The sequence below is a fragment of the Dermacentor variabilis genome, unplaced genomic scaffold, assembly GCF_050947875.1.
Source record: "Dermacentor variabilis isolate Ectoservices unplaced genomic scaffold, ASM5094787v1 scaffold_12, whole genome shotgun sequence".
Classification (NCBI taxonomy): Eukaryota; Metazoa; Arthropoda; class Arachnida; order Ixodida; family Ixodidae; genus Dermacentor; species Dermacentor variabilis.
Window position 1 is genome coordinate 59,242,278 of NW_027460280.1, and position 26,224 is coordinate 59,268,501.

The 26,224-nt window shown below is 47.8% G+C and overlaps 2 protein-coding genes across 16 annotated transcripts in view; one reads left to right on the forward strand and one right to left on the reverse strand.

The window, feature by feature from the left end:
• The window catches only part of LOC142566166 (uncharacterized), an 88,109-nt gene that overhangs the window by 41,243 nt on the left and 20,642 nt on the right, over window positions 1–26,224 (reverse strand). For 7 of the 15 annotated variants that reach the window (XR_012824987.1, XR_012824995.1, XR_012824994.1 and 4 more), the window contains exon 3: window positions 15,697–15,759. Coding sequence is in view for 6 of the 15 variants with exons in the window: in XM_075677015.1 (XP_075533130.1) it covers window positions 15,697–15,759 (63 nt within the window). In the remaining 9 variants the exon portion in view is untranslated. Of the gene's footprint in view, window positions 1–3,457; window positions 3,567–9,053; window positions 10,195–12,724; window positions 12,783–15,696; window positions 15,760–18,075; window positions 18,142–26,224 lie in introns of those variants that run through there. The other 8 variants (XR_012824989.1, XR_012824988.1, XR_012824990.1 and 5 more) reach the window with 7 other exon arrangements.
• The window catches only part of LOC142566165 (uncharacterized), a 151,144-nt gene continuing 146,434 nt past the window's right edge, over window positions 21,515–26,224 (forward strand). The window contains exon 1 of the mRNA XM_075677013.1: window positions 21,515–21,893. The gene's annotated coding sequence lies outside the window, so the exon portion shown is untranslated. The remainder of the gene's footprint in view (window positions 21,894–26,224) is intronic.

Sequence of the window (26,224 nt, forward strand, 5' to 3'; positions counted from 1 at the left end):
AAAAATCAAAGCATCCTTTAAAGGACGAATGGAACTTATCGCACACGAAAGCCACTTCGTATTCTTGCTCAGCGAACACTCCCCTGTGGAGTAAGAAGACAGAAGCATTACGTACGCCTTTGCACGAAACACAGTTTGTGGGAAACAGCTAGAAGTACTTGTGTTTGAACTGGAGAAAACAACAAACACTTGAAACCGTCACTAAGCAGTCACAATTTGCATGAAATGTTTGGCGTGCACACGCTCTGGCAATTTTATTAAGTCCAATATTAGCTGAAATCGTATCTGCGCGAAATTTCGAATAACCGAGTCCCAAAATCGACTAGTAGTGGTGACGAAGCTCAGTAGATCGGCGCAAGGACAAACGAGAGGCAGCAAGACCTGCGTTGGCTTTGGTCAGCATCCCCTAAACATCAGGCGTGCATGCTTGGAACAGTAACATCAAGCGTGAATGTGGGTAGCTGATTGAAAGCCCGGCTTTGGAACAAAACCGATCGCCGCTCTCCGTTGCCCGAGTCTCCGATCGCGTATGACGTATGTCGTATCAACTCTCACTTTCCGACGTGACACCATGGCTCAGACCTGTCTAACAGGTCTGCTCATAGCGAGCAGGCCTGTTATCCAAGAGGTGAAAGTTCGATACAGCAACGGTATTTTCGACTGCTCGTTTGAGAGCCCTCCTATTCCTGCAATCTCAGCCTGAAGCGCAACCGTGTATATGTCGCATCACGGACCCGCAGAACACTCGCGTGCGTACATTGTACTCTGTCTTACTTGCTGCCCTTTTCCCTCACTCCTATCGGACGTGCTTCTGGTATACATAGTTTACAATGACCGCTTTATCGTAATGGCTCAGTGGTCATACGGCCTCTGCTGCTGAACGCAAGCTCACGGGATCGAATTCCGGTCCGTGCAACAGCATTCCGACGAGTGTAGAAGGTAAGAATACCCGTGTACTTAGATTGAGGTGCAATAGAGGTAGTCAAAATTCATACGGAGCCCACCTTGCAGTTTCGGGACGTTAAACCCCCAATTTAATTTAACTAATAGGCTTCTCACCTAATGGATGACTTATACAGCCGTGAATGCTGACAGCAAAGTAGTGCCAATAAGCGCACTTTGTTCTGCGCGATAAAACTATCCATCATATGAGCATTCTGTACTGCGTAATCAAACAATAAATGACGACATAAAAAAAAACCAGATAGACTGAAGAAAAAACAGTTCTTTAATTCAACATAGATGAAGTAAAAAGAAAAGAAAGATATTAAAATTTCCACATACGGTTATACTTGTCGTTCTCTGCTGTGCACCATACAATTCTAGAAGCGACGACGGCGACAGGAAAAACGCCAGCACAGTTTTCGAGTGTCACATTATATATGTGATTTCAGTTTCGTCTTGAAATAGCTTTCAAACGTATAGCCAAATAGAGGACGCCCTCTGGATTTTGATCTCGGACTGGCATCTGGGACTCCGCGAAGCACGTGGAATTGTCAACCTGGTGGCAAGGCATTTGCGCTAATCAGCCGCTGACAGACGTATATAGCTTCTAGCATGCTGCAGATACCTTCGCCATTTTCCATTTGTGAACGAAACTGGTTCTTGTTTGGAAATGTTAAACGTGGAAGCAGCCGCGATTGATTCCAATGCGAGCGTGTCTAACGAGAGTGACTCGCGGACATTGAGTGACCTTTTTTCATCACAGATTCGCAATATTTCGCAACCCACAACCTTCGCGAAATGCGAAGGTTGTGGGTTCGGTTCCCACCTGCGGCAAGTTGTTTTTTCATCCACTTTAATTTCCATTAATTTATCGTTTCTTCATTCCATTTATTAGGCACAAGTAATTTCCCCTATGTTGTCCTTGGTGTCAGTGTTTGTTTGCTTCTCATGATATGACTAATAAAAAACGGGCCCCTCGGTTAACCCCCTTTCTTCTCGTTTAGAAGAGAGCAAGGTGTTCATGCTATTGTCTTCGCATTCTCCGCGAAAATGTCGCGTGCATTTGTACAATCATTTATGCACTTGTATTCCTGGAATAATATGCTATATAAGTTATTTTTACCGGGGTTTCAATTTTTCTCAGAATTTCCAAAGTTTCCCGAAAAAGAGACTGAGGAAAAAAACGTTTTTTCCGTCCTGCTTAAAATTTTCGGAAATGTTGCATCCCTAATTAGGGCACCAAACCTGTATGTCGGCCCATAGAGCAAACATATCTCTTGATGGAGCGGCGCCACGATAACTTCGATTTTCTTATATATTTTACACGTGGGCTGCCCCTTATTGCGCCTTTGGGCATGTGCCCATCCTTGGCCGCTCACCCAGAAGGTGTATGTGCCCCTGTGACACGGAGGGCGTAGAAGCCTTAAATGTATTTAGACATACGTATCGTACTTCTATGTGCCCTCTCGTCAGCATTCTTCCCTCGACAAGCATGTCATACATCGCCTTGGGCCTTGTGTGACGCAGACAGTTAACAGTTACAGGTGACAATCGAGGCCGTGCGCGTGACATCCGCTACTGCTGTTATATACCTCGCCAACTAAAACAAGCTTCGTGTCATTTAGATTTCGACATGGCATCGGGTCTGCGAGGTTTTTCGGTCCCCATCCCTCGAAAAGATGCAGTGAAGCAAGGCGCTGTGCCTTTGCTGAGTTTGCTCTTTATAGGATTATTTAAAATTTTTAGCTGAATAAATTGATACTGCTACTTCAAAGGGAATATGCTCAAAGCCTTCGTTCGCGAACTTTGATCGTATTAGAGTCGATTTACATTGTTGCGCTTTTTGCCGTGTCTGCTTGTCTCGTCAGTGGAATGCCGCTTCTTATGGGGAATGGAGATTTGAGATGATATACGGCGTGCAATGACGGCCTCGCTTCTTTTTGTTTTTATTCTGCATTGCCTTGCCAGCTTACCCGGCGAAGTCCCATCAAGCCATCATAGTGGCTTAGATGGAAAAATTATCAGTATTAATATTATGCATTACTATTATAGATTACCTTTTTGTAGCTTAACAATCACGCACTAAAGTCGCTACCGTTTCCCACTTTCTCTTACTCTTTATCTGGACTCGTGCATTCCATGTACGTTTGTTACGTGCTGCATTGTAAAGCGCGTCATTCACAGCATGCATTCTTTGAACATGGTATATTTGTGAACATTCTGAGTGATAAAATTTTGTTGTTTGCATCATCTTTCTCCCTTTGTGTGCGTGCTTGTGTGTGTTTGTGTGTGTTACGTCTGTCGCAATGTCTCACTTTGCCGTTTCTATAGGGTTCCATTATCTGTTAACTATTTTTTTATGATGTTCTCTTTTCTTTTGTGGTAGTGCACAAGCCCCAAAAGCGATAGGTTGTTTCTGTGTGCCTAAATGATTGATTGATTGATTGATTGATTGATTGATTGATTGATTGATTGATTGATTGATTGATTGATTGATTGATTGATTGATTGATTAGTTTTCAAGTTTCAAGTTTATTAACGTAAATGCAAACTACAATACATATATGAAGGTGACACATCTTGAGGAGGGGGCCCAAAAGTAAGAACCGTGGGAGGGCCTCCTATCAGAATCGGACAAAACAATTTCAGTAAGCACAGGAATGAATAGACAAAAATATAATAAATTATTAAAAGGAGCATTGAAGAACATCAATACAGACAACACATAACTGATTAATAGACTGATTTAAGTGACGAAAGCACATACGTTTTTACAGACGATCTAAAACGGCTCAACGGCAACATCTTCAAATCAGGTTTCAGAGAGAGAGAGAGATAGATGCAAATGAGAGAAAGGCAGGGAGGTTAACCAGAGTTAAAACCTCCGGTTTGCTACCCTGCAGGTGAAGGGAAAGGGAAGTAAAGACGGAAAGAAGAGCGTGACAAAAATAAAAGCGTGAGAAAAAAATATGAAAAGGGACGGAATGGGGTCATTATAGTCTTTCTGATAAGCCGCTGTCACGTAAAAAGGTCAACAAAGCCTTGACCTACTTTCGCTGCGACGACAGTTCATGTCTGCATTCCAAAACTGACTGTTCTGAAAGTAGCCTGTCGTCAAGGCGCGCCAACGCGGTCGCTAGCGACAGCCGGTGCGCGCTGTATTGAGGACAGTGGCAACGTACGTGCTCGGTAGTCTCCTCGCCGCCGCAGTGACTACAAGCCGCGCTGTCGTCTATACCGACTCGGAAGGCGAAAGATCTTGTGTAGGCGACACCAAGCCACAGTCGGCAAAGTACTGCTGTTTCGAGTCAAGAGAGTCCAGATGGAGGTCGAAGTCGAAGGGACGGGTCCAGTCGGTGCAGACGTGTATGCTTTAAGCTTGGTGTGTTCCATAAAGTTTTGATGGCTTCATTTGCAAGCACACGAATTTTCGTTGCAGCGTCTGTTCTCGAGAATGGAATGGAGTCGTGCAAGCCCTCCTCATGTGCAGATCGTGCTGCTGCGTCGGCATGTTCATTGCCCATTATGCCACAGTGGCTTGGAATGCACTGTAACGTGATGTCGTGTCCTTGCTCGACGAGGTGGTGAAGCAGCAGTCTGATTTCTAGAACTAGTTGTTCGTGGGGTCCTCGGCGCAAGGCAGAAATCAAACTATGAAGAGCAGCCTTGGAGTCGGTGAACACGCTCCATTTCTCGGGTAGTTCTTCAGAAATTACACGAAGTGTACAACGAATAGCAGCAAGCTCCGCGGCAGTCGATGTAGTCTGGTGAGATAGTCGAACCTTTATGGTGGAAGGTTTTGCAGGAAAGATCACCGATCCTGCAGACCCATTCACCGTGGTTGAAGCGTCAGTATATAGGTGATGATGCTCGTTGTACGTCTCGTACAGCAAGAGCAGTGAAAGCTGCTTGAGTGCTGGAGACGAGAGTTGGGCTTTTGTTCGTATTCCTGGTATCGTTAGTCGAACCTTTGCTTGAGCCAAGCACCATGGGGGAAACGGAACTTTCGCTGGAGCTGTATAACCTGACGGAAGCTAGGTATGCACGATAGGGCAGGACTGTTTGACAAAAGGATGCCCGGGGTCGATCCTCTGGCAGTGAGGCTAGATGATGGGCAGGGGCTCGAGCAAGGTGTCTTACGCGTGCTCTGAGCGCTTCCATGACTATATGGGTCTTGGCTGGGAAATCGTGTGCAATGGCAATTGTTTCAGCCGTTGACGAGCACCGCGGCAATCCAAGACACACTCTAAGTGCCTGGGCGTGGACGCTTTCGAGTGTACGGATATTACTTCTGCAGGTGTTGGTCAGCACAGGCAAGCTGTATCGCAAATACCCAAGAAAGAGCGTTCTGTACAGTTGCATCATTGCATGTACTGAAGTACCCCCGACTTTTCCTCCAAGAAACTTAAACACATTAGAGATATCCGTCAGGCGCTTCTTTAGGTAGGCCACATGAGAACTCCAGCAGAGGTCACGATCAATGATTACGCCTAAGAATCGGTGCGTCCTGACATAAGGTATGCTTTGGCCGTCGATAGAGACATCGTATGATCTCATTGGCTTTCGGCTAAACGCGACCAATGCGCATTTTTCTGGCGAGATCTTGAGGCCTTGTTCATTTAAGTACGCCGATGTTGATGTGGCAGCTTTTTGAAGCCTGGCGCGTACTTGCGGCCGTGTCACACCAGATGCCCAGACGCAGATGTCGTCGGCATACACTGATATTTTTACTGTGTTCGGAAGGTTTTAGATTGTTCCAAACAGAAATTGCACTGAAACAGGCAGTTTGTTTACCGTAATTTGTAGCGAATTTTGGTAGGAGAGCTTTATATGAGAAAAATTGTTTCATTCATTCAAGTTTTACGTAAGCATCATGTTTGACGAAACTGACAAATTGGTATAACCATGAAGTACAATATGTCTCCAACTGAAGCCGATGTTTCGCTGACAGTGTTCTTGGGCCAACTCGGGTCCTTCCTCAGGGTACTGCTTGTAGTCCATTCAAACCCTGAGGAAAAAGCCTAACTGGTCACGGAACGTTGTAAGAACGCTTAGATTTGGTCCGAGACATGGCTCACTTCACTTTGCAGTTTTGTCTTTCACACTTCCGCGTCGTCTCCGCCGTGAGACTGCCATGTACGGACAAAATTGTTTCAAATAGAAAAAGACAGCAGCCGACCTTGTAGCCACCACACACAGGTTGTCGCGTGCCTATTGCTGGGTCATCTAAGATACGCGTGTGAACGGCTCATTCTTGGCAGCCGGTTTCGCTTATTTACGACAAAGCCTATTTCAATCCTCCCGACTACTTGGCTCTTGGAGCAACATACATGATCACTGCAAGGTTCTGCTTGTCTGTCAAAAACATTCCTCTGTATTGACCGTCACTGAATATGCACCAGCCATCCCTCCCTATCTCATCTTTCTATTCCCCTTTCTCGTCGCCCAGTGAAGGGTATCCAACCGAACGCACTTCCACCTAACATCCCCACCTCCTCTCTTTCTTTCCTCCTCCTCCGCACCAGCCAGTGCTTCCGTTTCGTCGTCTGTTTAGTTCTGCATGCCTCCAGATAGAAACAGACAAGGATATAGAGCAACGAACTGGACTAGATGGGGGTTATTAATATTGCCTAATTGCGCTAAATGGGGTCAGAGATAATGCAGAAAAGAGAACCGCGATATGAGAAACGGTCGTCGGGTCCGGCGTGTTGTTTTTCTGTTTTCTTAGGCATATCAATTAGCGTAGTTAGCCAGTACGAGATAAGGAAACAAATAAACGAAAGTACACGAAGCAGCGATCGGACGCACATGAGGACGACAAAAACATAGAAACCCAGGAACGTTTCACAGGCGTCTGACACAAAATGAAAAGTGAAACATTCTTGGCAACTCGAATCAAAAGAAAGAAAATGCGGAGGAAGAGGTGGTGACATGGCCGTAACGCAGTTTCTTACTTTTTCATTAATTGGGCTCTGAACGACAAGTGCAAGCAGGCTGTGAACTGCGCAACCTGCGCAGCTCACGTCCTCGTGAGTGGCCGCAGTACCTGTTCCGAGGGCGCCTGCAGAGCAGCTCCTTCACGTGTCGCCAGGGATGAAAACGGGGCGGGCGCGCGCGAAGGGGGAGCGAACGGGCACTGGACGCGGTTTCCAGAACGCGTCAAAGGACGCCCGTAAGTGATGCGACCGAACATTACACCGCGAGTAACCCTCGACCCCACCTCCCCGAGCTGATGTATCACGCGCAGGTTGCAGCCTCCTTAACTGCTTGCATAGCCGGGACGTGTTCGTCGGCAGCCGCCAGCCTTTTTGCCACCGCGGGTCATCCAGGGGTCCCTTTGCCGTGGCGCCCTATCTGTTCCCATCTCTCGCCGTACCAGGGGCGTAAATACCGAGGGAGCCTCCATTGAGGAGGGCTGCTCTTCGGCGAACAGCGCTGGGGCATCGGGGAGTGTAAGAGGGGCTGAGCCGAGGGCACATTGTGGCTCCCGCTGAATGAGCAGGCCGGCTGCCAGCACAGCACAGCCAACCGGCCACCAATGCACAGGAAATGGCGTCGAGGTCAATATCACGAGCCGAGGGCACCCCCACGCAGGCCCCCTTGTTTAGCGGTTTGTTGCGACGGGGGTCCCAGGGCGCGGGCGCACCGAACGCGCGAACGTGTCCCACTCATCGTGACCACAGAGGTTCGCGCGAGGCGTCGCGGTAGCAAAGACGTGTCCTTTCAGCGCAGATTGCGCACACCACGGATTCAGAACGACCCGCGCTGTGCCTGAGAAAGAAGAGACGGCGCAAAAGCGGCTTTGAATTGGTGGCTACCACACGTGGTAGGTTCGCAAGTGAACTCGAAACAGGCTGACAAATGCTATACCTATCAATTTTGCACCGAGTCATTTCCGTGCTGTTCACGAGCTTTTATCAGCGTAGATCTAATTTAGCGGAGACAAGCAAGATACATGTAGCCCTTGTCACTGTTACTTTTTTTCAATAACGGAACCAGTCCTATTATCGCCCGAGTCTAAGTGAAAGAACTCCCATCTTTGCTGAATAGTCGAAAGGCTCTTAGTTGTTGTACATGCAACCATTTTCGGACGCTTCGCACGGCTTCGCTGCAACCGTGCGAGGTCTTCTTTAAGCTCCCTGCCTTTCCTTATTCTTATCCTCTCTCTCTCTCTCTTAGTTAACGTATACGTGACAATCGCCCTCGGCTTCTGCTTAGAATGAACGATGTCCGAAACAAATATCGTGCACAAGCTCTCTCTCTCTCTCTCTCTCATCTTTGTATATATATATATATATATATATATATATATATATATATATATATATATATATATATATATATCCGCACAGCATAGAAATTGGGCACTGAGGCACGCACAGTCTGTGGAGTGTAGTCCTGAAAATATAACAGACAAAAGCCTCTGGCGTCTGCTATGTCTAAACCCTCTAAAGCAAGTATGCTCGATGAGTCACCGCAAGGCTGCTAAAGGCTGCGTGCCGCGTCTGTAGCGCTAGACTGTACCAAATAAAAATTCACAGTCACTTTAGGATACGCCACAAAGGGTGAAGGCGAGAGCCTGCGCGCTCAAGATACATTCATTAAATTGCTTGACATGCTCATTGAAATGCATTGTTACTTGTTGTTACTTGTTTTCTCCCACCAAAGGTCGTGGGTTCGAATGCCTTAATTCACGTTACCTTAATTAACTGTGCCTTAATTAACTTCGCCTTAACACCAAAGGTCGTGCGTTCCACTTCCACATAGACACGAGGGTTCGACTCCCACCGAAGGTCGTGGGTTTGAGTGCCTGAATTAACTGTATCTTCATTAACATTGCCTTTTTTTTTTCATGATGAGCGGCATCGGAGCCAGCTGTGGAGATAGACCTATGGCCAATGGCACGAGCGCGTGTCTGTGGGAGGCGAGCTCGCTCGACTTCTTTACCGCACGCCGCGTTTTCAAGACCATCGTGGTTATAAGCAACTTAAGGTTTTCGCCTTAATAACCGGTGAAAATGACGGAGTTCCCGCAAGCAGTGCATCAATAAAATGCAATAAAGATCTCCGGCTTTGTGACTGCATCAACTCATGGCACTCGAGTTAATCACCAGAGCGCTGCATGTCCGTTCGGTTTACGAGGTACCGAGTGCCGCAAAATTTCGGTTTTACGAGGCACACAAATTGATTGATTGACTGATTGATTGTGTTTAGTGACCTAAAGCAATACAGGATATATGAAACACGCCATATAGCTCCAGCTTAATTTTGATTACCTGGAGTTGTCTAGTTTGGATACAAAGAGCGGTACACTAGCTTCTTTTTTTTTTCCTTTCCGCCCCCATAGGAATCCAACCGCCACGGTCGGGAATCGAACCTGCCACCTCTTGCTAAGGAGCCGAACGCCATGGCTACTTAGCCACCGCGGCGGGGACAAGGTGCGGAGCCAACCGTGCGAAATTAATAGAAGTTGCATGTATAAATCTGGAAGGTGTCCCTGATTCACTATCAATATTGCCAAGGACCTTTGTGTGGAGTGTCGATGTATACGTACTCATAACTACTACGCGGCCGCAGGAGTACTTTTTGTGTTCATCACATTATTAAGTCACAGTCTTATCAATAGAGGGGGGTGTGATTCTCTGGAGGCTCTCTTGCACGTATAATCCTATCGCATGTATAGTGGCTCTCGCATGCACTTATTGACCGGCGAACACATATTGTCTCGAACGTCGCAGGTGTACGCGTGGCTGACGCTTCTTTCTCTCACGTTGCGTTGGATTGCCCATAACATTCATAATCTACAGCTACGTCGCATCGCATGCAGAGAGCATCACTCATTCCGAGATTTCGTAAAAAAAAAAAAAGAAACTGAAATCTTCTGTTCCCAGTATACACGGGCTCACACGGGTTTTCCTTCCTTCTGTTTCGAGCGCGTGCCGCCGGCAATGTAATTTCGTGGTCAGTTAAGTGCTACATTTAAGTTCACTCTGCTAGTGGCTCTGTCTGCTGCTGAGAGGCTCTACCAGTGATTGAGTGGCTCTGGATAAGCCTTTGGCAAGCAATGAACTCAAATAAAAACAGAAGACGACGACGACGACGACGACGATGATGATGATGGTGATGACGACGACGACGATGATGATAATGATGATGATGATCAAATACAGACACGACAGAATAACAAAACAACAAGTGAACTAACTGGCAAGGGGGCTGCTGTGCAGAAGGGCCACGCAGGCCGCCTGATCTGAAGAGGCAAAAAGAAAGAAAAGAAAGAAAAGAGAGATAAAGAAATGCAGAGCAGGATTGGCGGAAAGAAAAATCTAAATACAAAAGAGGAAGCACAACTCAACAAATGTAACTTTTTATTTTCAAATGTTCCCGTTTTAAATATATTCTTCTCAACCTTTCTCCTCTCTCAAGGCTATCTACTCACTTAAGCGTCCCGAGACGCCTGCTCTTAGCCCTAACGTCTTGAAGCCCTTTTTTCCCTGCTATCTCCCTCCCCCCCTACTCCACTTCTATTAAGTAAAAAAAAAAATGGGGTCGCATTCATCTTTTTGGCCGGCTATTCCTAAGTCCCAAACGCTACTCAGGAAAACAAAGAAGAGAAACCAGGATTAAAATAGCATACTACATTGCACACGCTACAACACAAGCACCCAAATAGGGCCATCACTGGTATTAGCACCGGAAGCACGATCTAGTTACTTAGTGCAGTCACCACGTCACATTGGGAGAATACCACGTAACTCTTATCAAGTACCAGTTACATCCAAGCTTATTCATAAACGTCAACGGAAAGCACAACACTGGACTGGCAGTCACACACAACAGAACGATCAGTTAGAGGCAGTGCATGAGTCCACTAAGAAGTCGCGAAGGGCGCTGACAGCACGCCTTTGCATATCAGGGTTGACCGTGGTCCATGGACTTTGCTAACTCATAGAGGGCGTTCGTCAAGAATGTTCGAATGGTCACGCAGGTGAATCCGCTGTTACTAATACCTTACTAATAATAGTATGAGCATATTCTCCACAGAAGCGTCGGGGTCGTCGAATAAACTATTGTCTTGGGCGTCCTTCATTTAATGCGACACAAAAAGTTAGGCATGTAAGCTACGCCAAAGCGCAGACGATGAAGCAGTGTGTGGAACGTGGGGCGAGTTTCTTCTTGTGTGTGCGTGTGCGTGCGTGCTTGTGTGTGTGGAGAGAGAGAGAGAGAAGAGAGACCCAGGAATGTGTCGACTGTCTACAGGAGAGATGACTGATTGCTCAATGAACGATAAGTCCTTGCGGAGTATGTGCCGCAAGCTGCGAAGAACATTCTTGGCGTCTGATAATGTAAATGCAACAGGAGTCAGGATACTTAATGAGTGCGTATAGCAGTAGCCACTTTGTCAGATACCTCGTTCCCCTTTCATTTATTCACAGTGTAGGCTGCAAACCGGACTGTCGTCTAGCTGGTTGACATTTCTTACCTTTCTTCTCCTTGATTTTTCTGTCCCTCTCGTTCCCTGCTTTGCTAACATGGCTTCGTAACACTTGAAAACATATCTCATGACGAGCAATAGAAGCAATGCTCCATACTTTTGTAATTTAGTAGGGCATTTTTCCGTGCTCTTCTTGGCTTATGTCTAAGGTTCTATAGTTGTTGCTTTGTGCCACTGTCTCGGAACAAAAACAACAACTTAATCACTCCGTACGGTCTTCCTCGATCGTCGTTCGATCGAACGACGAGTTAATCGGACATTCAACTGGTCATTTCAGAGTGTTCTGAAACTTCGGCCGTGAAAGACAACTTGAATACTGTATTACGAGAATAAGTGGGTCAAATAGCTTCAATCAAGCTTCGTTATCGATATTTCAGCCCATTCAGGCGGTTAATGAGCCTTTGTTCGTGTCTTACATGACATTTGAAGCACTGCCTGAGCGCTCCGAAAGCCACAATCGAATGTGCCATAAGGCACCGCAGTAGGGTACATGGCGCGAATGCTTCTTGACAAAATTACACACTGGGGAAAACACAGGATTATATGTTCATTTTTGTGAGGTTGACGCAGTCGCAGTTCGTCGGGAGAGCGCACGTACAGACTGCCTTCGAACATGGTCTCGCGTACTCCTTCTAAAGCTTCCACAGCAATAAAATTCTACCTAATAGGTTCCGCATATTCTTAACGAGAGACGTCAACCGTTTAACGCAAAACTAGCAAAGTCGACAAAATGAAAGGTAATGAAGAAATTATACCGGAACGACAGTGGTTAGGTAGGCAGCGGCGATATGACATGTATGCAGACTGAGTGAGGCCTCATCACCGACGGAAAGGGTCAAGAATCCGGGAACGGCGCCGTGTTGTTCTCCGGAATCCGGGTAAAATAAACACAGGGTTTTGTTAAGAGATATGGAAGAAAATAATATAATACAGAGGAGACTAGAGCTACGGAGACTACAGACGGCGAGCTGTCAAAAAACGACGAGCTGATCGAAGTGCCGGGACTTCTCCTACAGCGAAGGGAGGACACTTCCTCGAAGAGCTGTCAATCGTGCGCAGCCCCCATTCATAACAGTGCGGCCGAGATATCGAATTTGTTTTCCCCGGAACGCAGTGTCACGTCGCGGACGGCGGCGTTCGCGGAATGCAGTGCGCGCCACCCGCTCGCCCGCCGCGGACATCTAGCCTAGACAAGCCATGACAAGCCAGCCGGTCGCGTGCGTTCGTAGAAGGCTGGTGCACCGCGCGAACGGTGTAACGGAGAAAGATGGAGAAAGTTTCGAACCATTCAGGGCGTGCCTGGTGGTTGAATCGACGTCTTTGCTGCCGCTGTTGCCGCGGTTCTTGCACATTAAGAAAAAGGAAAGGAGTGAGGAGGAAAGAAGAAGCGGTGATAAAACTCTAAAAAAGTGCAGGCGCACAAAATTACATACCGTTGCGCTTGTTACCCTAACGAGCGCAAGGATAGGCGACTACACGTTCAGATGTTTAATGTCGAAAACAACAATCGAAACGGACAAGAATCGTTAATATAGTAAACAGTAGGATCAAGGTAGAGTGAAGCAATAGCTGCGTGCTTTACGAGTATTCTCGGTTGTAACAGCCCAGTGACTGTAATTTGTGTCAACTGCGGCTTAATTTCTGTTAGGCGGGGACAGAAATTTGGCTGAAAATCTGGCCATCAGAGGCCTTGCGCATACAAACACAGAAAGATTAGCCTGAAGAGTTTATTGCTGCTTTGTTCAACTATTGCAAGGCTGTAAGTAGCTTATCTGCATGTCGTCTAACCCCCCCTCCCCCCCCCCTATGTCTGCCTGTTGTGTTTTCTATTTAGACAAAGGTGTGTCGGTTGGCTGTGTGCTTGTGACGCGCATTTTTCTCGTCCCGTTTGGAGAGCTCGCACTGACAAGAACCGGTAAGCTGCGAAAGCTTTTTGGCACTCTTCTTGTGCAGGCGACCAGTGCATTAGTTTCTAATATTTGAGTGACAGCTTCGCGTACGAAGCATTTTAATCTTGGTACTTTACCTTGGAGCAGAGCAGACTTGTTATAATGTTAAATAAGATTAGTTCAAAGTGGTGCGAAGCGAATACAAACAGGCTTCGAAAGCGACTAGCATGAAATTCGAAAGAGGTTCATTCAAGAGCGGCACCAGTGCATACGCGGCGCAGCTCGCGAGGCCATGGGTCGTTAAAGCGCCAGGCTGCTGTGCTTGTGGATTCCACGTGACGTGGATTGGATTCCGCCCAGTGCGTGAGAAGTTTCAAATGTTTTTTTTTTAATCATTATTGAAGAGGTCGGGGAGAACAGATGCACAGATTGTCGCAGAGCAATAAACTGCGTGATGTATCCCAATAATGCCAATCGACCACCTTAAAGGAGAGGGGAAAAGGAAAGAAAGAAACACCATGTACACCCCTGAGCAAAAGTATACGGACCACAGGGTTGCCGAAAAAACAGAATTTCTTCGTAATTGCCATACATATACGCGAACTGACGAGTGCAATAGAAAATTCATAACGCCGAATTCGCCCATGCCGTCTTTAATTTTAAGTTGCATTCACGTACAAACAGAGGAGAAAATTAGTTTTATCGTGCAGTCCCAGGTCGGTATACTTTTGCTCACGGGTGTGCAGTGCATGCATCCGACTCGGTGAAAAAGAAAAGTCTGGCATATTATTTTGGTCAAACCTATGGTCAAACTGTCAACGTGGCCAATGCACCACTTAGAGGTCGGTGTAAGGTACAGCCTACTTCACTTTTTTCTTTATCGCCTAGTCACACGACCCCCTTACTGTATGTTATCAGGAAAAGGAATGAAGTCCGAGGTTTCGTTGAGCCGAAGTGGTCACGGTTTTGTGGATGACGATACGCCACTTGAGCGCATGACGAGCATCTTTTTCACGCAGGCTGCATGGCTCAGGTGTTCGCAAAACCAATGGGGCCAGGCAATCGTCGCTGGGCGCGCAACTGGCGGTTGAAAGAAAAAAACGAAAAAAAAAACGCGCGGGGGTGGAAGAGAGGCAAGATGCGGCAAGAGTCTATAGTCGAAAGCGTCCGCAGGCTCCGCGGGCTTTCGCAGCCATGTCCTGTTTATTCAGACTGCAGCGGTAATGAGACGCGTATGTCTGGGACGCGTTGTGGTTATAGACGGGATTAAACAAAACATTGCTCGGTGTACGCGCGAGCCAGACAGTGCACACGCTCGTAGTTCAGCATGAATCCGAGCTCTGTGAATGCACTGCGGGCTGGCCTTGAGCGGCGGCCGCCTGGGCCTAGTTAAGTGTGTGCCGGAGAATCCCTCTGCTCCATCCGGTCAAGAGTGCCTCCGGCACGCACCCAGCAGTGCGCCGCTGCTTCTCCCAAGTTTTCCTATATTGGCCCGAAGCACGCAACACAAGGCGCGTTGTTGGCTAGGCAGCTTGCCTCCTCTCTCGTTGTTGTTAGGTGAGGTTGACGTCAAAAACTACCTTCTTGCGTCCACACGGAGCATCTTTTATAACTGACGAAGTCCGCAAAACGTCTACGCGAGCAAAAGCTGGTAACTGAAGACAGTACCGAATAACTCGAACAGAAGCCGAACGGTGAATAAACCGGTAATATATTTAAGTGGATGGGCAGGCTCACAACGCCCTGTGTTAATTTCTGCTTTTGTTTTGAAATCCAGGCTTAATTTGCTGTATTCGAATGGATAGATGGGGCAAGAGGGGGAAAGGGGTAGGTTATCCGTGATTGCTGGAGGAGCACTGTCTCCTACTTTGAAGCCTGTGGGTGCACAAGCCCCGACTGCCCCCCTTGGTTACGGAGCCCCTTATCAGAGATCAAATGGGGATGCATGATCAAGAAAAGACGAAAAAAAAAAGTGCTATGTGGGAAGTAACTGACAGCTTTAGTTTCGGGCTCAGATCGAGTGATCCGAGCCCGTATTCACAAAACTTTTCTAGCGTATATCATAAGCATCGCCGCGGCGCTCCTCGCGTTATCACAATGCGGACTCTACCATGAGTTATGGGCGCCCGAATGCATTCGCACTGTAATCCGACCCGTACATAACATCATTTGTCAGATGCTCAATGGCCAATTAATTCTCCTCGGTGACTTTTGCTGTCGCATGACACATTACTCAATTATAAGTGGTTTGAGTCTGCCACTAGGAGATGCAAATATTTTCGTCTTTAGAAATCACTTCTTTTATCAGGCAAGGTAAAAATAATTAGCTGAATCTTGCATTTTTAAGGTAAATTAGAAGAAAGGTTACCGCGTGAGGATCCGCGATCTTCGCTTCTTCCGTCGCTTAAGGAGGTCGGAGATGGTGTTGGTCCTGGAAGAAGAGAGAAAGAGCGATTTACGCTATACAGGCAAGCAAAGTCATAAAAAGGACACGCTTTCCACACGAATACGAGCGTCTTTCCACGAACGCCTTTCTCTAATAGGAGAGACCATAATGTACAGCGTCGCAGCGCACCATTTCGCAGGTAGGCTGAAGTGGAGCCTTTTCAGAATGTTTTAAATTCAGAGAGAAAATTTTAAACGAGAGCATTCAGATTCACCGTATAAGCGCAAGGCCATACCGCACCCGAACAGTCCTTTACTGTTCACTAGGGTTGAGGATTGGGCGAGTTGGTATTGCATTCTAAAACTGGTACAGTGCAACATAGAAAGGAAGAAACAAGCCGAGCCGGCCTTAGTCTTTCATCATTTGACTCAGCCCATTCGAAGTTGGTTAAGCGAAGCATCACTAATCTTTGTCTTACTAATGCCTTCAGGAAATGCTGTCATCATACCATGCAGCGCAGTTTTGCAGGTCAAGTTGATCGACTTTTGTGTGCTGGGTACTCGGCCACACTACTGTCGGCCATAGCTGAGAAGCTATTAGAACAGCTAAAGAAGGACAGTTACGCGGAAGCCCAACAAACAAATAATGAACGAAAGAGGCCGGTAGTCAAACCATATTTGCATAACGTCTCTCACAGATTAAAAAAGATTGGCCGCAAGGGTAACGTGGAAGTAGTGTTTTCTTCGCCGGTTACGTTACGCATGCTCTGTGCTGTCGTAAATGCGCTCAATCGCGCTCTACTGTCTGTTCGACCTTCACAAGAAGCGTTTTAGGTCTTGCGTTGTTGGGGTTTTTTATTCAATACCACTATCATGCGGGAAGAGGTATATAGGCCAAACTGGTCGCTGCCTTAAGGCTAAAAGAACATGATTACAACGTGCACCAAGCTATTACAGGGACACTTAAGCATTCGCTGTCGCGACTGTGGATGTAAGCCGAATTTTTATCGGTGTGAAGTGCTAAAAAAGTACCGATCACAACTTACTCGGGAGATCATTGAAGCTGATCTCATAGCAAGGGCTGGCAGCACGTGCGTTAGCGCGCCATCTTTGTGCCTATCTCCACAGGCAGCAAGATTTTTTGATCAGTTTAACCTTGCATGACAGAATTGCGCGTTCTGTGACTCGTGACGGTGTAGCCTTCTGTCGGTGTGATGCATTGCGAAGTGTTTTGACGCATGTGCTGGTGCTTTCTTGTAGCTATATATTTCGCGTAACCTGCCAATAAACGAGTTGGAAGTCAGCGCTCTGTTCCTTTATCTGGCCAGCTCGGCTTGTTTCTTCCTTTATATGTTGCGCTGTACCAGTTCTTTAGAACCTTTACAGTGACTGCTTTTGAAAGTTAGTGTCCCCCAAGTCCAACTGATTTGTCTGTTGGCTCTCCTGAGCTACGCAGCGCAGACGATCCCCGGTATTACGGCGGCCACCCGAGAGCGATGATGTTTACGGGCTGGGTAGGACGCGCGAGGTTGCAACGCGAGAGCTTGCCGATTGCAAATTGGTTCCGCCGGTGATGGATGGGGCACCTCTCCGCGCACAGGCACGCGCGCGCGTCCGGTCGCTCTCCCCACGGCAGCGAGGACACTTGCCCAAATGGAGGGCGCGTAAAATTAGCCGCGCGTCATACCTCGGCGGGCCATTCACTTCCCGCCAGCCAGAGAGACCGCGTTTACTTTGCGGCTCCCAGAGCTTCGAAAAAGTGTGTTGCCGCTCGTCGAAGCCTGGCAGACTGAAGGGCGTTGCAAAACGCTGGCGGCGTGGCGGGTAAAATTGGCCGTATCGGCGCAGTCAGCGAGCCGCACGGCGCGCAGGATGCGTGACGTGACAGCAACGTGCACCGTAGCAGCAAGTTTTTGAGCGGGACACCACTGAGAGTAGGTTTACGGGGCTGCGTAACTACGTGAAAAAGCTAAACAAACACAGGGGAACGGGGGACGGGAGAATGGGGGAGGGGGGTAGACTGGGGGAGGGGGAGGAGGGGGCGTGTGAAACGCTGCATGCGTATGATTACGTCGAACGTCAAGAGCGCAGCCTAAATTAGTTTTTTTTTAAAGTGAAGTAATAACTACAGACATTCGGCGGAAGGTTAGGAATACATGTATGCTTAGTTTCCGAAAAGTTTTTCCGTTGCTTTAGCGACTAGTACGGTTGTGTTAAAAAGTAAGCACTGCGCGAACGTTATACGTAGACGCTGAGGCCTTAGTCATCCACATGTGGTGCAGTGCTGCCCAATGGCTAGCAGCGTTTGCAAACTTGCTTGGTGACATACATTGTTTGTATATCGTACGCTGATCCAGCTTACCCTTGTAGAACCGGGCACATCAGTTATTACGTCTCTGCTGCTCCCAGTGTGTGTAGCTCTCACCATCTTCCGCGAAAAAGAAGAATATATATATATATATATATATATATATATATATATATATATATATATATATATATATATATATATATATATATATATATATATATATATATATATATATATATATATATATGACATAGATGCAAGAAAAAATGGCACTGAAAAGCTCACGAATGATTTTCTCTTCACATTATACTATCGCAACGGGCAATGTACAAGGCTCTTGGACACGAGATCAACAATAGTGTCATAAGCGAGAACCGAAGGAAAAAGTAAATAAAACTCGCTGAGCCGTACAACCGAATGTTCATGTCCTCTCACAAGCCAATTTGCATATAGGGCGGCCGTCCACGAGGATGACGAATTCATTCGGCGAGGGTGTTCCTCTAACCCCTAACCTGACGTCTAATACTCGAAACGTTCTTTAATTTACTTTGTTGCATTGCTGCCATAATGACATGAGGATTATGTTTTCTTTTTCCACGCGCGGCATGTGAACGGGGAAACCGAGACTCAAACGACTCGCAGCAGATACCACTGTAAGAAGAAAGGAAGAGAGAACGCAACAGCAAAATCACTTTGTCACGTGAATTCCTACTTCGTGGCTTTAACGTCAGGACGTTTGTCACTCAAGATTTATACAGGGAAAACACGGGGAAGACGGGAGATGGAAGTTCAAGACGATGAGCAAAACGAGAACAAGGCGAAAGCCGGAGCCAACGTCTCGACAACTGGACTTGTCTTTTTCAAGGCTTTTTCAAGATTTATACACGTGTGTCATGCTCACAAGGTGCTTTCTGTGCAGGATACCTTGCTTTGAATTGAAACGCCTTTGCGTTGCACAAGGATACCGGATACCTTCCATTTGGTGCATGGCACCTCTTTGTCCCCTTGAAATCTATAGCTCATTTCAATAAGCACCAACTTGCGCACACATCTGATAGTATATTTACATCAGTGCACTCTGGTTGAATGTGCACATAGCCACTCGAACCTTTACCATAGGGCACAATGAACAACCGACTCTGTTTCTTTCGGCCGACCAAGGTCACAATGACATACCCCTGGCCCCAGATTAAATTACTTTCAATTCTTTTATGCCTGATCTTTACAAAATGCTGAAGAAACAATGATTGCCTGTAACGAGTGTGATAGCCTATAGTTCTGCCATTCTAGCGTGAGTGCTATTCTCTTGCGAGAATTTTCCACCAATCTCTTTCCATCAGAAACACCAATGGGTTTCAGATGACCGCCCATTCGTTCGCTTTTTGCCGACGTGGTAGCTAAATAATAATGACCCCGGCCGTGCATCTTGCGTGTGAGACCGGCCCGCCTTGATTCAGAGTTAAATAATGGTATGCGAATATCCGAAACTTTCGCTTAACGGATGGAATATTGTTCTATTCGATTCGATTAAAGTTTCTCTCTCCCTCTCTCTCTCTCTCTCTCTCTCTCTCTCTCTCTCTCGATACGGCCCGCGAATCAAATAGTTACTATCTGAAAATCCGAATATTTTTCGAATACTTCACGTCGTCAACTGCACACGATCAAACATGAAACTTAGCAAAAATGTCATCGCTTTCATCCTATCCATAGTGGAAATGGAGTACGCTGCGTTGCTCAGTCAAGGATATTTGTCGGCTAAACACGATAACTCGACAAAATGTCGGTTAGACACAGCATCCGGCAGTGGGCATTGTTTGGTACTATTTATAGACGCAGCGCCCGTGTCCTGTCATCGCATTAAATGTGAATACGTTTCATTGCAACATACTTGACACAATGGTGGCACCATCTGCGGCGACCATTCGAACTTGAGAAAAAATGCTTTTTTTTGTCGCTCTGCTATCACCGCCGACGGCACGAAGTTGTGATTTGGTTGCGAAGGCATACACAGGTATTAATTGGTTCACAAGGCTACCTTTCTAAACTTCATATGGTAATACCTGACTGCGTATGCTCCTAAGAGTACTGAGTTTGCCAACAAGCTGTTTAATCGTTCCTAATGCCCGCTTTGTGATTATAATAAAGTTTGCTTTATAATGCGTAGTGTAACGGCAGAAACAATCCAATGTTCCGATTATCAGAATGTAAAAATTGCTTAACGTTAATGGTGAGAAGGCTGCACATTATTCGCAAACTACTCGATTCGTATTCAATTCGGTCTCAAAACAACTATTTGCCCACCCCTAGTGTTAAAGCACGCACACACAGGTTGTAATATGTGCACGAAGCCAGTACTGCGGCCCACTGTAAACAATGCTCTTGTTCTGTTAGACAAAATCCGACACCCTATAAACATGACCCTACGCGTCTAGCTCTATTAACCTTCGTAAACGCGAACAAGTAAAAAAAAAAGGGGGGGGGGGAAGAACTAGGGCAAGAGAGTGTACCAGGTTCTGCTCCTACTCCATTGTACCCACTGCTCCATAGAAGTGCTATGTACCCCGTTCATGCTTTCTTCAAACAGACCCAAATAAATTTGGAAGGTCTAACAGAAAGAAAAAAGAGAGAGAAAAAGAACGAGAAAAGTGGCGGCCATACTTCCGAAGAATGTTGTTGTCACCGAATTAGAGACTTGTGCCAGAGAAGAATGCAGTGCCTTTTCAAAACTGGCAGCCTTCGCTACCGCTGTCTGTGAAAAGAGCGCTGGAGTCCTGTTTGAAACGTGTTCTACCACAAAAGGCATTCACCGCACGTTCTTTCCGTGACCAAGGACATCAAAAGTAAAGTGTAGAATTTCAAGGAGGTTCACTTGCGAAACCGTTAGAGCGCAGCCGTAGACACGCCAATGCCGCGCCTCCCATCGTCTGCGGCTTGCATGGTTCACGAGACAAAATGTTTGCGAATCATATTTTGAGGCGTCTTATTTCTTTTCGGAGGTTAGCTTTAGTTGCTCACCGCAAACGTGCTTCTGCATCGTAACGAGTCACAGACGTTTACGCAAGCGGGCCGACCGCGGCCGGGCGAGCGGAAAATCGATGCTATCTCCAATACTTTCGGAAATCGTTGCTCGACGCGTGTTCCGTCAAAAGCCACGGTAACATCAGCAAGAAAAATTCCGCCGCCGGTCGGTCCCCGGCCGGCGCACGGTCGCGGCCGAAAGCAGACCGATCAATCCGCCCGAGCGCCCCGGGACTCTCGCCCCGAGAGCTGGGCGCAGCGGTTCCCTAGGGCTGGGGAAGCGGCGCCTCTAAATCTAGAGCACAAGTGAGCCTTTGTGCCCACGTGACATACTTCCGCCAATGACAGGCCGCTTTTCCTTCCCCGTTCGCAGCCTCCGCGTCCCCGCGTGCGCTCAGGGCGCTCGCGGTCCTCTCTCTTCCTCCCCCCACCCCGTGTGCCTTCCCCCCCACCGCACTCTTCGACTGTTGTTCTTGCGCGCCTGCAGTTGGGGCTGTGCTGCCATTGCGCAAAAAAATCTGGGCAGATCAGAAAGGTGCTGCCTTAGCTCTACACTACAACTGCTGCCAATTGGGATCCCAACGCACAGTAGACCGGTACCACTGCGTGGGTATCTAGGTTATCGCTCGAAAGAGAGCAAACGAGGGAGGGAAAAAAGAGCGCCGGGCGTCAGGAGCGACTGCGGGAGCAGCCGGCGAGACTTGGAGGCTACGGGGCGTCCCGCAGCAGAGCGCCGGGACTGAGGCCGCCACCCCGAGGACCGAACGCAGTCTTCACGTGCTAGGCTCGCAGCTGCTGACGACAGGCTTCACCGTCGAGCGACAGGGAAGCCCGGAGAAGCTCGCTTACAGGTAACCAAGTCCCCGTGCATGCTCTAGCGAACGGGCGGCTTGCTCCCCGGCGCAGGTGATGGGCTCGCCAGACACCGATGCGCGACGTTAAGGGAGCTTACGAAGTCACCTGCAACGCACTCGCCCTTTAACTTGCACTCCTGAAAGTGTTATTGCAGACGAGAGAAGTAATTTCTAGGCTCGCACTGTGTCACTTGTTGCAAACGGTTCACGTTCAAACGTTTGCGTAACCTCATGTTGCCAGCAAAAGTCAGGCAGATTTCAACGATGAAGCCTTACCTGGCGCTTTGCAAGTGCTCTACTTGGTGCAAATATTAAATGTTAATGACAGAAAACAGTTGCTGAAATTCGTGCGGACTAGCATGCTCCATTCGGCACGAGCCTCTCGCCTTCGGGATACATACACGTCGGTGTTACGACTCCCAAACGGCGAAAGAAACATCGCGACAGGCCGGCTTAGCGCGACGCCGGAACTGGTGAAGCCGGTTCCCGCATCGGCCTGGCGCCGGTCCATGGCCCAGCCTCTTCCGCTACCGGCGCCGTCGGTGCAGCGTGCTCGTACGCCGGCTCGCCGAGCAAGAGCGCGCCGCGGGACGCCGGCGAGGCCCCGCGCTTGAACTTGGCGGCCGATTTGAACGAACGCGGAAGCGACCTTTAGCCGACGCGCCAGTGCCTCGAGGCCGGCCGCTGTACTGCGGAGCTCTTTCGCAACCACAGCTCCGTCGGGCGGAGACGCAGTGCTCGGATTGACTTTCGCTTGCGAGAAAAGCGGCCTCGAAGATACGCCACGCAAAGCGAAGCCAGGTGGGATGACAGTGGGCCGGCAGTTGGGCTTAGTGGGCGCCTTTCCTGCTTCTCCTACGCGAGAAGACGCGCTGCAGCCCAACGGAGACAGCCGCAGGTGTGAAACACGTATACCGTTGATATGCGGAACCGCCCGTTAACGTTTTCTTTTTTTTTTTTTTTTTCCTGTCGCGGAACCAGAAAGCGATGGCTGAGCACGTTGCACTGCATTCGGCACGTCCTACGGAACGCATACTTGTCGACCAGTGACTAATCGCACGCAACGGTGACATGATTCAGCGAACGGCGAGTCGGCCTTTAAATGTTAAAACTGTAAACACGGAATACGACGACACTTTGGTTCGAGTATTCGTGATCGCACGGTGCTTTCAAGTATGCGAAGTCACGCCTCGGGCTGCAGCACTGTCGCTGTCCCAGCCAATCCGATCGCTCCAGCTGGTGGCGCGCGCTGCACCCGAACAAAGTGTGAACGCAAAAAAAAAAAAAAAAGGAAGAGGAATATTGCGTAATGCTGTCCGCACAGACTGTACCGGAGAACCACAGTTACTGACAGCAGCGCTCGTGGCCTGACTTTTGATCTGAAGATGTTAAGACGAGACCTGTATCTTGTCGTCACGTTTCACGTTATATGCGCAGCTTGCAAGTTACCAATCCATATACGTTATTTTATTGCGGCTGAGTCGCAACAAACAACTCTTGGTGAGTCCGTTGGTGTGCAAATAAAACAGACACAACGACCTCAAGACCGGACGCCACGGGCACTATTATAGTGCACGGTCTTGTGTTCACTGTGTCTGCTTTATTTGCGCTACGAAGACTTCACCAAGTATCAACCGAATAGCCCAAGAACAAGTCATTTTTTAAAAGTACGCCAAATTGTCAAGGATGAACACGCATTGTATACCTTTTACATGTATTTACGTCTCCTGTACGTAACAATCCACAAATTTTCGCTTAAATGTACGTCGCTCAAAATGAAACGGGAGGGTTTTGCTCGGCTCACATTTCTCCCTTAGCCAGCTTTGATATTCAAGCGTTTCACTTTTTGCTGATTTTGTGCCACCAAATCTGCGTAGACGTGTTAGCCAAGGTGGATGGGCAACGACAAACAGCTTACGTGCGAAAAAACTTCGTCGATTTGGCCCTGGATTTTCAAGAAGTGATGCTTGCAACGTTGATTTGAACAGTTCAGCAATGAGTGGTGCTTTTAGCTTATAAGTTACATTACCCATTGCGCACACAGAAAGAGGACAGTGTTGCAGCATTTTACTCGTCGTTATTTCTTCGCAGCAACACGAAGAGTTCTTCGGCGAAGTCAGGCAGTGGTAAAACGGTATATTACCTACCCTCATAGCAGTGCACCGTTTTTAATGCGCGAGCATTCTTTCGTGTCTGTCCCGTAACGCCTTGTAACTGAGAAATAAGTGCGTAATTAGTCAAGTTAAGGCATTTAGTCGTTATAATACTGTAACTGTAGATGACTCGTAGCTTTAGAAATGATGAAAATAAAGACTGCTCACGTCGCCGTCGCCTCGACATAGTCATTTGAGGCAATAAAGAAAGCATAAAATGATAAGACTAACTAATTGATGGATGTGGTTTGGCAAAAAGCGCGTTGTGGTAGTGGTTAGGCTCAGTTAAAGGCTCAGACGATCGCCTTTAAGGGGTCGGATGTGCCAAGAAGAGTTCTTACAATGGCACCAAAGAAACGCAAGCTTGGTGAAACGCAGAAGCGGCGTAGGAACACTGAACGACAACGGAAATATCGTAGTCAGCAGAAGGAGGTCGTAAACTCCCCCCGCCCCCCACCTTACTCCTTTCCCGCGGAACAAAAAAATTCAGTTTGAGAATCGGAGAAAGCACACAACCGGGAGCAGAAGAGTACAGAGGGTTTATTTCCAATAATTACAGTATATACAGTAGCGAATATTAGGGCCATTTAATGAGGCATTTCGTGTCCCATACAGGGGACACACCGAGTAGTGGACATGAATAGTCGTGAGCAGGCAATTAATAGGAGTACATTTCGAGAGGCTCAAGCCGACGAGCTATTCTATCTAGTAAGATTCTAGAAATTTTCGGGGGCCTTAACTTTGTTCACGGCCGGTTTCAAGCGTTTTCGAAATGAACACACAAATTCATCCGCGCTGCTGCTCCCCCCAGGCGCATATGCTTTCGACAGGCACACAGAGATTACAGGAGCGGCGAGAGAGAAAAAAAAAACTTTATTGAAGGGAAAATCTACAAGCCTGCGAAAAGCTGTCTGAAGCAACCTCGCATTATTCTTTGTTGAAAAAATGGCGGGAAAAATATATGAGGTTTTACGTGCCAAAACCGCGATCTGATTATGAGGCACGCTCAAGTGGGGAACTCCGGAATAATTTGGACCACCAGGGGTTCTTTAACGTGCACCTAAATCTAAGCACACGGGTGTTTTCGCATTTCCCCCCATCGAAATGCGGCCGCCATGGCCGGGATTCGGTCCCGCGATCTCGTGCTTAGCAGCCCAACACCATAGCCACTAAGCAACCACGGCGGGTGAGAGAATGGAGACCTTGTCGTTCTCTGGAGAATAGGTTGCCTCGACGTCAGCGCCGCCTCCCGCCATGGTTCGAAGCACCCTACTGGAGAAGGACCAGCCTTTGCTCTGTGCCTGTCAGCGGTTGCGCACACAGTGAACCACTGGTGAGATACACTACGGGCACAAAAGGTGCCAATGACAAAGGTGGCGAAAAATTGTGGACAAAGGAAGAGCGTCTTGTCACTGCCCGATCGCTCGATACCACACGGCCGTGACCAGTCGCCTACCTGAGGTCCACCTATGCCCCGTCGTAACACATGCTGCTTGCCGCCGAGAGCCCGTCCTATAACAAAACTTCTCTTCAGACAAGCCGGTTATTAGGAGACACAAGAGTTTCAAATCTCTTGGAGCTGCTAGCTCTTATTTTACTGCTAGCTACGGATGCCGTAGTTTTGACAAAGGGTTCTCACACAGAAAGCAGCCCTGCTTCGCACTGTCGGCCTCATCGATTCCCAAATGTGATCAAATAACAATATGCGTCGCTTGATGAGGACTACTATACTACGATCGCGAGTATACTTCCAAACATCTCTTCAAACAAGCCGGACAGCAGGTCACCGAAAGTGAGTGAAACTTGTATCATATGACACTATCGAAGTTCTAGCGCAAAGGTTCGTTCCTGGATTTTTAAATGCAGAAGAATATAGAATGCCCACAACGACGGAAGCGCGATGGGGCAATAGGCGACTTGCCCGCCCTCTTCCGTACGTAGCCGTGGCCGCACCACTCACTTCCAAGGTCTGGTTGGAAAATAACGCTTATCTCAGCGGTTACCTGGCTGCAGCAGATTCCTTTTTGCTCTTTGCCTTTCTTTCCAGCGCCTTTCTTTTTCTCGTTACTTTTTCGGCGTCAAGTAATGGTTAAAGGAAACGCCAGTCCTTTTTGCTTACACGAAAAACGGATAGACTGTGGATTTTTATAGACCATTTGCAAAAATCCAAGTTTG